At 46.2% G+C, this 12903-nt stretch overlaps 1 protein-coding gene across 1 annotated transcript; it reads right to left on the bottom strand.

Moving 5' to 3' along the window:
- Window positions 1-754: 754 nt before the first annotated feature.
- Window positions 755-12703, bottom strand: acadvl (acyl-CoA dehydrogenase very long chain). Its single transcript, XM_030338841.1, has 21 exons — window positions 12568-12703; window positions 12227-12309; window positions 12036-12102; window positions 11277-11342; window positions 10873-10945; window positions 10709-10773; window positions 10076-10210; window positions 8349-8493; window positions 7843-7972; window positions 7288-7413; window positions 6663-6861; window positions 6045-6149; window positions 5866-5952; window positions 5469-5531; window positions 5049-5150; window positions 4608-4705; window positions 4196-4268; window positions 3858-3930; window positions 2941-3013; window positions 2581-2656; window positions 755-2031 (listed from the first exon to the last, which is right to left on the bottom strand). The coding sequence occupies exons 2-21, from the start codon at window positions 12298-12300 to the stop codon at window positions 1894-1896; spliced, it is 1968 nt and encodes a 655-aa protein (XP_030194701.1). The 5' UTR covers window positions 12301-12309; window positions 12568-12703; the 3' UTR covers window positions 755-1893.
- Between the last annotated feature and the right edge of the window lie 200 nt (window positions 12704-12903).

Below are 12903 nucleotides of genomic sequence, written 5' to 3'. Positions count from 1 at the left end.
TCCTGCTTCCCAGTGCTTTCAACACTGTCGCTGTCGCGGTATAACACAGACATAATTTAACTATCGTATGGCATTGATAATAAATAATAAATATATTTGGTGCAGCTATTTTTCCGGACTTTGTATTTAGATAGTTGGTTGTAAACAGAGCTGATTTTAAATTAACTTTCCCACTTTCCAACATCCACGAATTAGAAGTAGGCTACCACATCTCTTCATTGTGGATTGGGTGACCTACACTTGTTTATTTTCTCAATCATACTAATTAGAAGAAATCATATACCATTGCTCACATCATTCTACTGCTTTCCTGGTATATAGGCCTCTTCCTCCCTTAATGTACGAATGTAAATCTGTACAAATACATGAGGAACCATCGGTGCATAGGAAAATCTGTAGGCCTACTATGTAAATAACTCATGAGCAGCCTCTAGGGGCTCGAATCGAAGCTACAGCTATATCATATTCAGACGACGTTAACTGTCGTCTGAGACTGATATCAAGATACTAGGGTCGATTAATAACATTAAATGCAATCTCGTCCACTCTAACATTAAAATATGCTATTTGAATTATTCTAAAGCGTGTAATTGCAATGTGGTAATTCGCCTATACCTTACCTGTGCTTAAGGCAAGCTGGAATCTACTGTTTTGATAAATGTAATATTATTTACATTATCTAGCAACACATACTTTCCAGGTGTTATGTTCTTCCAAAACATAATATAATAATATGAGGGATCAAGACAAAAAGTCTACCAAGATGCTAATTTTATTAACACAAAGGGTCTATAGGTTTTATTATGAGTAATAACATTATTTAATTTCACCTGAACAAGCCATTCCCTTTGTTCTGAGATGTGATCCACGAGGTGTATAGAATTACCAATCAGTCCACATTACAAGGAAGTAAAACAGCTTCACCTCTAAACCATTAAAATGATCACCCTGATGTTATTAAGTGAGGCGCTAATTAGCAAAAACTGTTATCCAAAAGGACATGCATTGAATGTGTTGATACAGTAACATATAGGATAAAGAGGGGGGAAAAGGCCACTAGCTGGTACAGGCCGAAAGTTAGAAACCCCAAACCGAAGGAATCAAACCGAAGACCTTTGCCTGGGAGTCGGCCTGACCCCCTGCTGCTACAACCAGATTCTATTTGATCAATTTGTTCTATTAGACTGTTTCAGTTCAAATATGGAGAGCACGGCTTTTGAGAAACAGCCCATAAATAAAGGATTGCATACTTTTGCCTGGACAGTTAAACACCGTCACTGGAGGTTTTAATTGGTTTATGACATGATTATTATTGTTATTTGGATGCACAGTAGTTAGACATAGCTTCCCCACACAAAAAGGCATACGGTATATACAGCTACTGAAACGGGAAGACAAAATAAAGCACCCCTAACTGCGTCAAACACATTCTTTGTCTCAGAGACCACTCCAACGAAAAGGCTGTTCAGTAATATCTGTACATCTGGGTACAGACCAAGAGGTCAAGCACTGGTGTAGCGAGGAGGGTATCAGAGACATATTTACACTTTCTCTGTCCTGAACAACAAACGGTCTACGCTACATTCCCTGTCTCCTTCGGACATTCAGCACTGTGCAATGGTCGAGAAGTTGGGTCCACCATGATTTAAAGTGGTTCAGTCCAACCCCAGACAGCCTGGGCTGCAGTTTACCTCCCTCAACCGGCCCCTGCTTGTTTGTGTGTCTCTCCTTTCATGTTATGTTTTAATTGCACAAAACAAAAGAATAAAATAAAATTTGATCCGCCATCCGATTGGTTCTTGGAGCCAAATAATCAGCGGGAAGAAACAAAACCAAAAAAGGGGACCAAGAATGGCGCTGTGGTGGTGGTGGCATGATGTTAGGGGGCGGGGCTTAGAAGCCCAGCGGGTGAGGGGAGACCACGCCCCCGTTCTCCACCACGGCGGCGGAGATGGCACGCAGGTTCTTGAAGAGCTGCTTGGATTGGCTGGAGCTCAGGAGGCGGAGGTCCTGCGTGATGCGGTCGTGAGCCTAGGGGGGGAGGTGGGACCAGGGGGAGAGAGAGAGGGGGGGGGGGGGGGGTGAGAGAGGTAGGAGAACACATGGAAGCCCTCAAGCTTGTGAACGGCCATGGCTTCATGTGTTGGTGACGGATAGAAGGTGAGTTATGCTTTATTTAGAGCGGCTAGACAAAGTACTTCATGGGAAGAGTGCGAAATCAGAATAAATCAACATAAACATGGTTGCAAAACAATGGTGGTTCGTTACGACATATCAAGATAACTAAACTTTGATAAACTACAATGAGATTATAGAGGAATCTTGCTTTGAAATGACTTGACGGATACACAAAACTACGTAATGTAAAAAAATGTAAAAAATGTAAAAAAAGAAATAAAAGATTTCCTTTACCAAAGACGAGGCTTGTATTAATGTACTTTTTTGTACATTACTTAAATGTAAGTCACGTTGGATAAACGCGTCTGCAAAATGCCCTAAATGTAGCAATGACAATTGAATGTAGTGTGAGATTGGGATGAAATGTTGTGTTGCCGTGGTAACAGTGGAGAGAGATCTTACCTCCACACACCAGGTCTCACACAGCATCTTCTCATGCTGGGCTGAGGGGAGCCCCTGACTCAGAGAACGGGACGCCCTAAGAGCACACACATGCATTAGCATACACAGAGAGAGAGAGAGAGAGAGAGAGAGAGAGAGAGAGAGAGAGAGAGAGAGAGAGAGAGAGAGAGAGAGAGAGAGAGAGAGAGAGAGAGAGAGAGAGAGAGAGAGAGAGAGAGAGAGAGAGAGAGAGAGAGAGAGAGAGAGAGAGAGAGAGAGAGAGAGAGAGAGAGAGAGAGAGAGAGAGAGAGAGAGAGAGAGAGAGAGAGAGAGATATATATATATTAAGAGGGTCTTCCTGGAGGTGTTGTGCTAGCCTACCTTGACAGGACGACCCCCATGGCGTACAGGTCAATGGCGGCGTCCGCCACGCGCGTCAACACAAACTGCTCGTCTGCAAACCAAACACACACACTGTTGGACCAACATCTAGACAACCATTGTGCAACTGAAAATAACGACATTCGCAATGATGATGTTGGCAACCCTAAACCTATGGTAATTTCCAAAATTATAATTTTCTTTCTCAATCTGCCAACAATACTGACTCACTTGGCCGCATGGCCGCAGACACACACAAAAAATTCTCACTCAAACACATCTGTTCATACACTCAACCAAACACACACAAAAACCTTCACTTGAACACGGAAAAAAACCTAGACTGCGTAGCCCCGCCCATTCTGCCGGCGATTTGAGTTCGCTCGGCAGAAGGGTCTGGAGAAGAGCAATACATGTCTTTCTGCTTCCGATACGTTTTTGCGGGAGCCAATCACCAAGCTGGCTTCTCCCCCTGGCAGGCTACTGGCTGGTTTAACACAATGACGACAGGGAAGCGACAGCAAGAAGCCAATTGTGTGCAGAGTCATATGAACAGGGCCCATAGATCACGCCTCTTGTGCTATAGAAAATAACAGCAGCTTCCCCAGACCAACGTGCAATCTATGATTGAGCTTGGTCTGGCAATAGCAAGGGTAACAAAACCCTCACTGGAACACACTATCACCCAAACATACAAAAACCCACACTGGAACACACTATCACCAAAACATACAAAAACCCTCACTGGAACACACTATCACCCAAACATACAAAAACCCTCACTGGAACACACTATCATCCAAACACACACAAAAACTCATTCAAACACACCTATTCATACACTCACCCAAATACACACACAAACCCTCACTGGAACACACTGTCACCCAAACACACACACACCCACACAGACTCACCGATGATCTTCTTTCCGTGTTTGATCAGCATTTCCTCCACAACGACACCAAACTGTTCGATGGACTTGACCATCTGGACAGAAAACAAAGAAGAAGATGTAGCAAACACCAACCGGCCATGGGTTCGATTCCAAGGGGGTGCAATGACCCCTTGGTTCATTTTGTGATGACATGAATATTAAATAATGATTAACAGTTCTCCACTATGATTCAGACGTAGCAAATAAACACATGTCCACCCTGGGACCAGGAAACACACTGTAAACAACAAGCTTTGGGTCGGCTGCATTGCTCTGACTCAGGTGTGTAAAGGAACTCGATGAGCAGAACACACTCACCAGGTCCCCGCTCTGAGAGAGTTCAGGGTGCACCGTGCCCTGCATGCTCACACCACTGCTCAGACCCGCCTTCCTGTGAGGGGGGGAGATTGAGAGAGAGAGAGAGAGAGAGAGAGAGAGAGAGAGAGAGAGAGAGAGAGAGAGAGAGAGAGAGAGAGAGAGAGAGAGAGAGAGAGAGAGAGAGAGAGAGAGAGAGAGAGAGAGAGAGAGAGAGAGAGAGAGAGAGAGAGAGAGAGAGAGAGAGAGAGAGAGAGAGAGAGAGAGAGAGAGAGAGATGCATTAGGAGGAGACAAGGACCCAGATGGTGCACATCATGACACACCTGTGTGTGTGTGTGTGTGTGTGTGTGTGTGTGTGTGTGTGTGTGTGTGTGTGTGTGTGTGTGTGTGTGTGTGTGTGTGTGTGTGCCGACCTCTTGGCTCTCTTGGTGAGTTCCTCGGCCAGCATGCCAGCGTTGCCCAGGGGGCTCTTGAGGGCCCTCTGCAGGCCCTTGAGCTGGTTCCCAGCGCTCTGAGGGGATACCATACAAACACACATTGATCATACAAAAAATAAACGATTGATACAGAAAAAATAAACAAGAAAGGTATAGACCTGCAGCATTCTGTTTTAAAACAAAAGGATGAAGCCAATCCCGACGAACAGGATTTGTTTATTAATACTGGTTCAACTGGGTCGATCGAGATATAACTACCAAAAAAATGCTACGCCGTCTGTTCCAGTTAAAAAGCAGTGCTAGCAGCAACACTACCGACCAAAACATGAACTGACCGATGAACATGCAAGCAAAACATTTCTCAGAGGCGTGAGTCGTATCCACGACAACAGCGCAACGTTTGATCCCGCTGGTCACCTGGAAGCCGTTGAGCGCAACGAACAGTCGGAGGATGTCGTTGGTTCCCTCAAAGATCCGGAAGATTCTCAGGTCCCGCATCACCCTCTCCACACCAGAGTCCTGTAGGGAGACAGTCCCACCGTGAGAGGACGTCTTCACTATGGCATAGGAACCATCACATCTATACAAATGGACACTGCACTCAACCTAATGTATCCCACAGCCTTTCATGGTTCATGGTATCAATCCACATTATGGTTCACTCAAACAGAGAATACATCCAAATCTAGCTGGAAAACAACCCCACCACTAAAAGCAATTTCCTGATTTTATGCTCAAGTGTGTGTTTGGTAAAACCACAGATTGTGGCATGCCACTGGTAATCTCTACGTAAGTGTTCAGAAATGCTGCTTGGTACACAGGAAATCAAAGGCTCACCTTCATGAAGCCCATGCCGCCCATGATCTGAATGCACTCGTCAGTCACAGTCCACGCCGCTTCCTGTAACACACACACACACAAGGTTTGGTTTAACGACTCTGTAGCAGGGCTGTGCAATTAACCAATCTTGATCGCTATTTTGATATTTGGGTGAAACGATCTCCAAACAATCTTTATTTTTTTTATATATTTGTTTTATTCAGATGGATACATTTTTATACATTATTTCTCTAATGGGACATTTCAATGTTCTCAGTTACAAAGTCTTTTTTTGGTGAGAAATGATTAACAAATGCATCATGTTTTCAAACTCAAAAGTACTAGAAAGTAAACTGTCAGTGGGTTCCCATGCCGACCACCAATTACCAAGTGACCGCCCCCCTTGGGTACTTACAGACGCAAAGATCTTGCTGATGGCCGCCTCGATCTGGAACTCTGAGGCTCCGCTGTCCATGTTGCCGCTGATCATGTAGGCCATGGACTGTGAAGACACATCACAGACGCATGTTAACAACACGTGGTCCTACACGTTCTCCTGGCTCCTCATACATGACGGACAGCGTCTGGGCCCACCTCCGTGACGTAGTGTAGCATGGTCATGCGGGCCAGCTTCTCCTGGATGGCGCCGTACGTGTGGATCTTGCTGCCGAACTGGGTTCTGTTGGCAGCCCAGTCCACCTAGACAACACACACACACACACACACACACATAGTTATGAATAGGGCTGGGTAAAAAAAACAATTTATTTTAAATTTTGCAATATATATTCATAGGGCATGAGAACGATTTTATTCAATTTTTTTGGCAACCATTATTATTATTTTTGCACTTTAATAAACATTTCCTTAATGAAATTTGCAGTGACGGAATGTTGAAGTACACTTTCACTTGCAATTCCTTTTCTAATTTCAAAATTGCACTTTTGAGACTTGAGACCGTTTTGTTGACAGCTCAAGTTTAAACTTTCCAATTTACAAGTTTGCACTTTAAACCTGTTGTTTAACATGAAAAGAAAAAATAAAGTACATTTGTATTTTGTAATACAGTTGAGGCACTTCGTACCCATGCGGCACACACACACACACACACACACACACACACACACACACACACACACACACACACACACACACACACACACACACACACACACACACACACACACACACGTTTCCCCGTCCCGTACTCACGGCCTGAGCGAGCGATGCCCTCATGGTGCCCGAGAGCGCGGCGGCCATGCCGAAGCGTCCGTTGTTCAGGATGTTCATGGCCACCTTGAAGCCGCCGCCCACCTCGCCCAGCACGCAGTCAGCCGGCACGCGCACGTTCTCAAAGTACACCTCGGCCGTGTTGGACGCCTTGATGCCCATCTTCTTCTCCGGGGGGCCGCTGGGGGGGGGGGGAGGAGAGGATGGCGCTGGTTGTTACTACTACTGCTATTGGAACACTGATGCTGATTGGTGGATAAAGGAAGGATTTAATGAAGAGGCTAGTAGGGAGAGAGGTCAGGGGTCACCTTTAAGGTTTAAGTGAATAGTGGTCGTATGTCTTTACATGGACATAAAAATGTAGGTTAAATGAAAAAAATAAAAACATTTCAATAAAGAAAGTTCAATGGATTATTTTATTTCCAAAATAAAAGTTCAATGGATTATTTAATTTTTTTCCAATATAAAAGTTCAATGGCGTCTTTGTTTGAACGGAACAGTCGTAGTCACAAAGCTGCTGCTGGTAACATCCAATAGAAGCAGAAACAGGGCAGGCCGCTCTTGTCTATAGCCTGATATCACTACCCTCAAATCTGTCCCCACTCACTGTGTGACTCCTCCGAAGCTCCTCTCCACTACGAACGCTGTGATCTTGTCCTTCATCTCCCCCGTCTTGGGGTCTTTCATGGGCGTCTTGGCGAACACGGTGAAAATCTCCGCCAGGCCCCCGTTGCTGCAGACAGAGATTCAGAAGAGCTCTGTCAGAACTCATGTGCAATATACTGCCCTCTTGTGGCTAGAAGGGGGATTTCACCTGGGTCTCACCGGTTCCCCTTTGGTACACGTTTTTGTTTGTGGGTTTGGGAATGTTTGGGTTGATCTAAGTGGTTCAGAGAGAGAGTGCATAGAGTGCCCATGTTGGTCTCAGCTAATATTCAGTGCGTTTTCCTGCGTCTGAATGTCTATGGGCAGCCTAACACTTTGGTGGTCCAGTGTGTGCATGAATGTGTGCGTGTGTGTGTGTGTCTCTGTTTGTGTATGCACGTGCTTACGTGTGTAGCATGCGTACATGCCTTTGGGTGTGCACCTGCGTGTACGCGTGTGTAAGTACTTGTGTACGTGTGTGTGTGTGTGTGTGTGTGCGTGCGTGCATCCTCCTCACCTGATCCAGATCTTGCCTCCATTCATGGTGAAGTACTCCCCGCACTCGGACTGCACCGCCGTGGTCTTAATGGAGGCCGCGTCCGAGCCACTGGCCGGCTCCGTCAGGCAGAACGCAGCCAGGTTCTCCCCTGCAACACACACACACACACACACACACACACACACACACACACACACACACACACACACACACACACACACACACACACACACACACACACACACACACACACACACACACACGCTGTTGACCAACACTTTCGTCTGCATTCACTGCCTCTCAATCGATACTAGATTGAGTATAATCAACTCATCAGAAGGACAAACAATTACACGTTTGAATTTTGCTTTACAGCCAAGATCCGAAATGTATTTACATTTACGATAATTTATGAAAAACCAACAGATATTGTATTTACTCTCTGTATCCTTTAGCAAACCTGGCTGTAAACGACATTACCCCTAGTGGGACGATAAAGGTCCCACTGAAGGGAGGGTTCATACCGGTGGCCAGCTTGGGCAGGTACTTCTCCTTCTGGGCCGGGTTGCCGAAGAGCAGGATGCCCTTGAAGCCGATGGACTGGTGGGCGCCCAGCGTGATGCCCACCCCCAGGTCGTGACTGCCCACGATCTCCACCAGCCTGGCGTACTGCAAGGGAGGGAGGGGGGGCAAAGGCTTAGTGATGGCTACACGTTGACGCAACGCAATGTCCACGCAGTCCTGAACCCCTTTGGGTTCTGCGTCCGGTCTACGTCTGCGGACCAATCACAGCCCTTGCTGCTGCGTCACCTGGACGCAAAGTTAACATTTTGGGAGACCCACGTCAGGCCCGGAAGGAGGTGGATGGAGGTAGAACCATACACAAACAGCCTTAAGGTTGTGTGTGTGTGTGTGTGTGTGTGTGTGTGTGTGTGTGTGTGTGTGTGTGTGTGTGTGTGTGTGTGTGTGTGTGTGTGTGTGTGTGTGTGTTTCTAAACTGCTATGCTGCATAGCACTCCCTCACTCTTTCAATCCATTGTTCATAAAAACACAAAGAAAGACGTTAAAAAAATGTGATTTAAAGCCCATTTAAAAACTGTGTTTGCGTCTACGCATTTAAAGTCGGATTTGTTATTTCTAATCTATTCGGGCCGTCAGACTCGTCACCAGGTTGTAAATGAATGGCTGGTGAGTTCATGCCTTTACTGTGTGGGTGTGTGCAGCTACGCCTACACCACCTGGGATCATGGTCTACGTCACACAGGAGTGGGTGTTCTGTCTCAGGGGCTTTAAAGGCTTCATTGCCCTTGTGACTCTGTGCAAGCCAAACCCCGTAGTGTTGCCAATGCACGTTTCCCATGTACTTTGCACAGCCTAATAATAGTCATGCGACGAAATGGCAGGAATCTAATTGGCCCAGGACCACACCTGTAGACCAAGGCCAAATAGTTTGAACACCCAGTATCTCCGTGTTTGCACATGTTGCGGTCCTGGTAACTCAAACTGTAGTGTGGACATTCATACAGACACTAGCAGTTTACCATGGTTTACTTAACTAAACAGGGTTAGTTACAAAACGCAGTTACACACACACACACACACACACACTGTGCCAACCCAGCCCGACACAGACCCTGGAAGCCCAGGGAGCAGGTGATACAGGGGGTCTACTCAACCCCACTCAACGCGAAGGCGGAACATCTGCGATGGAGGAGGGCGATCAGACGCAGGCGAGCGGTATGAAAAGGGAAGCGGCGGCTGTCGTAACGAGAGAACGCGCAGGTCCAGCAGAGGAGCGCGGACCGGACCGAGATTCGCTCCCCGGACGGACCACCGCACCAGAGACCCGTCGCCGAGGAGGGACGGATCACCGCATCCCACGACCGGGACAAGAAGTGTGTGTGAGAGAGAAAGAGAGGACCGGAATGTCCACAGAGGCTCAAGGAGTCCAGACTCTGATTTATAGTTCTGCCGGGACGGGAGATTCCCTCTGTTGTATCATTTACCTCGAATAAAATGCGCTGTTGCTGGCTGTTTTCGCAACAGAGACGTGTACAGATTGGGGGAGGTGGGGCACGACGGAACCGGGTTACCAAACGCGCGCGCGCGCACACACACACACACACACACACACACACACACACACACACACACACACACACACACACACACACACACACACACACACACACACACACACACACACACACACACACACACACACACACACACACACAGGTAGGGCCCCAACCTGCGTGTTGCAGAGGCCCAGGCCCCCGAGCTCTGCGGGCACCTGGAGGCCGAAGGCCCCCATCTCCTTGAGGCCCTGCATGGTGTGATCCTCCACCTTCTCCAGGGAGTCGTTCTTGGCCGGGTCGTTCACCTCCTGGAGAGACACGCCCACCACAGCAACACCAGACACCCAGGGAGAGACAGGGACCAGGAGACAGAGAGACAAGGGTGAGTGGGGGACAAGGAGAGACACAAGTGACAAGGAGAGATGAGCAGAGAGAGAGACAAGTAATTGAGTGACAAGGAGAGAGAGACCAGGATAGAAACAAGGGAGTGAGTCACAAGGAGAGACGAGCAGAGTGAGAGACAAGGAGAGAGACAAGTGAGTAAGTGTCAAGGAGAGAGAGACAAGGAGAGACGAGCAGAGAGAGAGACAAGTGAGTGAGTGACAAGGAGAGAGAGACCAGGATAGAAACAAGTGAGTGACAAGGAGAGACGAGCAGCGTGAGATACAAGGAGAGAGAGAAAAGTGACATTGATTGACAAGGAGCGATGAGCAGAGTAAGACACAAGGACAGAGAGACAAGTGACAGTGAGTGACAAGGAAAGACGAACAGAGTGAGAGAAAAGGAGAGAGACCCGTGAGACTTACCTCAAAGAATTTAGCGACCGGCCCGACGAGCTCTCTTAGGAACTGATCCTGCTCTTCGTTCAGCACTGGGATGGAGAGAGCAGACATCACACAGACATTGAAATAATACAGCCACGTCCAACGTCTGTTCTACAATAGACAGACAGACACACTTCCAGCCTTACCTGAGGGGAAGGGGAACACCTGAGCGGTGGTGATCTGCCCTTTGAAGATGTTGGCAGCAAACGACTTGGATTCCTGTGGAGGATTGTGGGAAATGGAGTTCAGCTGGCGCCATCACAATGAGATTATAACCCACTTGAACTAGACTATGTTACTTTTCCCCCCTCTACACCGTTACGTTACATTCCATTCACTGGTCGGATGGGATTTATTTTGGGTGGATGCATTTCATAGTTTAGACACAGATTAAGTCATCTGTTGATCCATTTGCTCCGTCAAGTAAATATGTAATTTGAACAATAGAGTTGTTTTAGTACCTTTAGTACATTAATTAAAGGATAACAAATGTCCATGTCACCCCCCCCTCAGATTGAGTGATCAGGATTAAAATACTGAGGTAACGTACAACAGGGGCCATCTTCTTCTCCACCTTGGCACCAGCTGTGCCAACCTCAGACTTATCCAACACCGCCTGGCAAGAGACACAGAGGGAGAGAGAGACAGAGAGAGGGAGAGGGAGAGAGACAGAAAGGGGAAGAGAGACAGACAGACAGAGAGACACAGACACACAGAGAGACACAGAAAGTCCGACAGTAAGAGAGAGAGAAAAACAGGGTTAGACAGAAAAGCAAGATATAAAACCACACCCACACAGATTGAGGATCAAGTAATATTTATTTTATATTTTTCGTCATCGAAGGTTAGGTAAACAATACTACTGATAGAGAAGGCTGCCAAATATAAAGATATTTGCATAATAGAAGTAAGCTTGTTGGTTACATCCAATGAGCCCAATCTCACCTCGTAACAACATGCTCAAGTATTTTAGCACAATGTAATAACACTAAATTCCATAAAGTTTAGCTATTATACATGTATAGTGAAAATATAACGTCGCATATCAGTTATTTATGCCCCGTCCGGCATATCAGTTATTTATATTTTATTTTCCTCAGACGGTGTATTATATAACCCAAGGTGAAGCTTTATGAAACTTGTCACGTGACCACTGAACTTTCCCCTACTTTGAGATATGCCGGACGGGGGGTGTTAAGGACGAGCAGGACACCCTTCTTATGAGTGTTTTGGTCTGTACCAAAATAGAACTGAATACACTAAAGTCATAAGGGTCTTTAAACGAACAAGAACATTTTAGCAAACCAACCTCGGCCGATTGGCTTGCGTAACGCGCATTCTTGACAGCAAGCACCACGCCAGCTCGACTGGGTGTCCTGGTCGGAAGCAGAATTTACAGATGTTGATAATTTATTCGCCGAAGAGGTTCAAGTTCAAGTTGAACAAAAGAACACCGGTATTGCCATGTAAATACAACCATTTGGTTGGAGGTGAACTTACCCGGACAATACAGGCGGAATGTGGCGAATGGTGCCACAGAGGACGGAGGACTGGCTCACTTTACGAAGCAGCATGTTTATACACTGTAAACACGGGGACACGACGTTGACACTAGGCTAAAACCAACCTTAACGTTAAATATAATCAACTTATGTACCAAATACAAATGAATAAGTCAAATCAATACGGTTTAACTGATAGAGAATAGCAATCGTAAAGGCTCACATCGATTTCTTGTGTATGGGGGCAAAAACGTCTTTAAACCTTACAATTTCCTAGACAGATAACATTATTCCGAAGAATTCAACTTAAACGTACTTTAAAATGTATATGATACGTACCCTGTAAGGACAATCAGAGGTTCTGCAGAGAATAACCTAGTAACCCTGTTCTTGCCTTCGACAGAAACTGATATGAGGGGCGCCGCTTCCTCTGACGTAGACACTCCACGGTGGTGCCTCGACCAATATGAAACTGTGGTCCGAAATTAATTATTTATGGACAATAAATAATACCATTAATAATATCACGTGCTTACTATAATATAACACTATATGCGGACACTATAGTGACATTTAAAGAAATGTGGGGATTCTTTTATTTTATTTTTCTTAAACCTAACACGTCCCTTTCGGTTTCCCGCCAGGAGATGGCGCTTAACTACAGGCAATACCATG

The sequence above is a fragment of the Gadus morhua genome, chromosome 17 (genome assembly GCF_902167405.1).
Source record: "Gadus morhua chromosome 17, gadMor3.0, whole genome shotgun sequence".
NCBI lineage: Eukaryota > Metazoa > Chordata > Actinopteri > Gadiformes > Gadidae > Gadus > Gadus morhua.
This window is presented reverse-complemented; position numbering and strand designations above follow the sequence as displayed.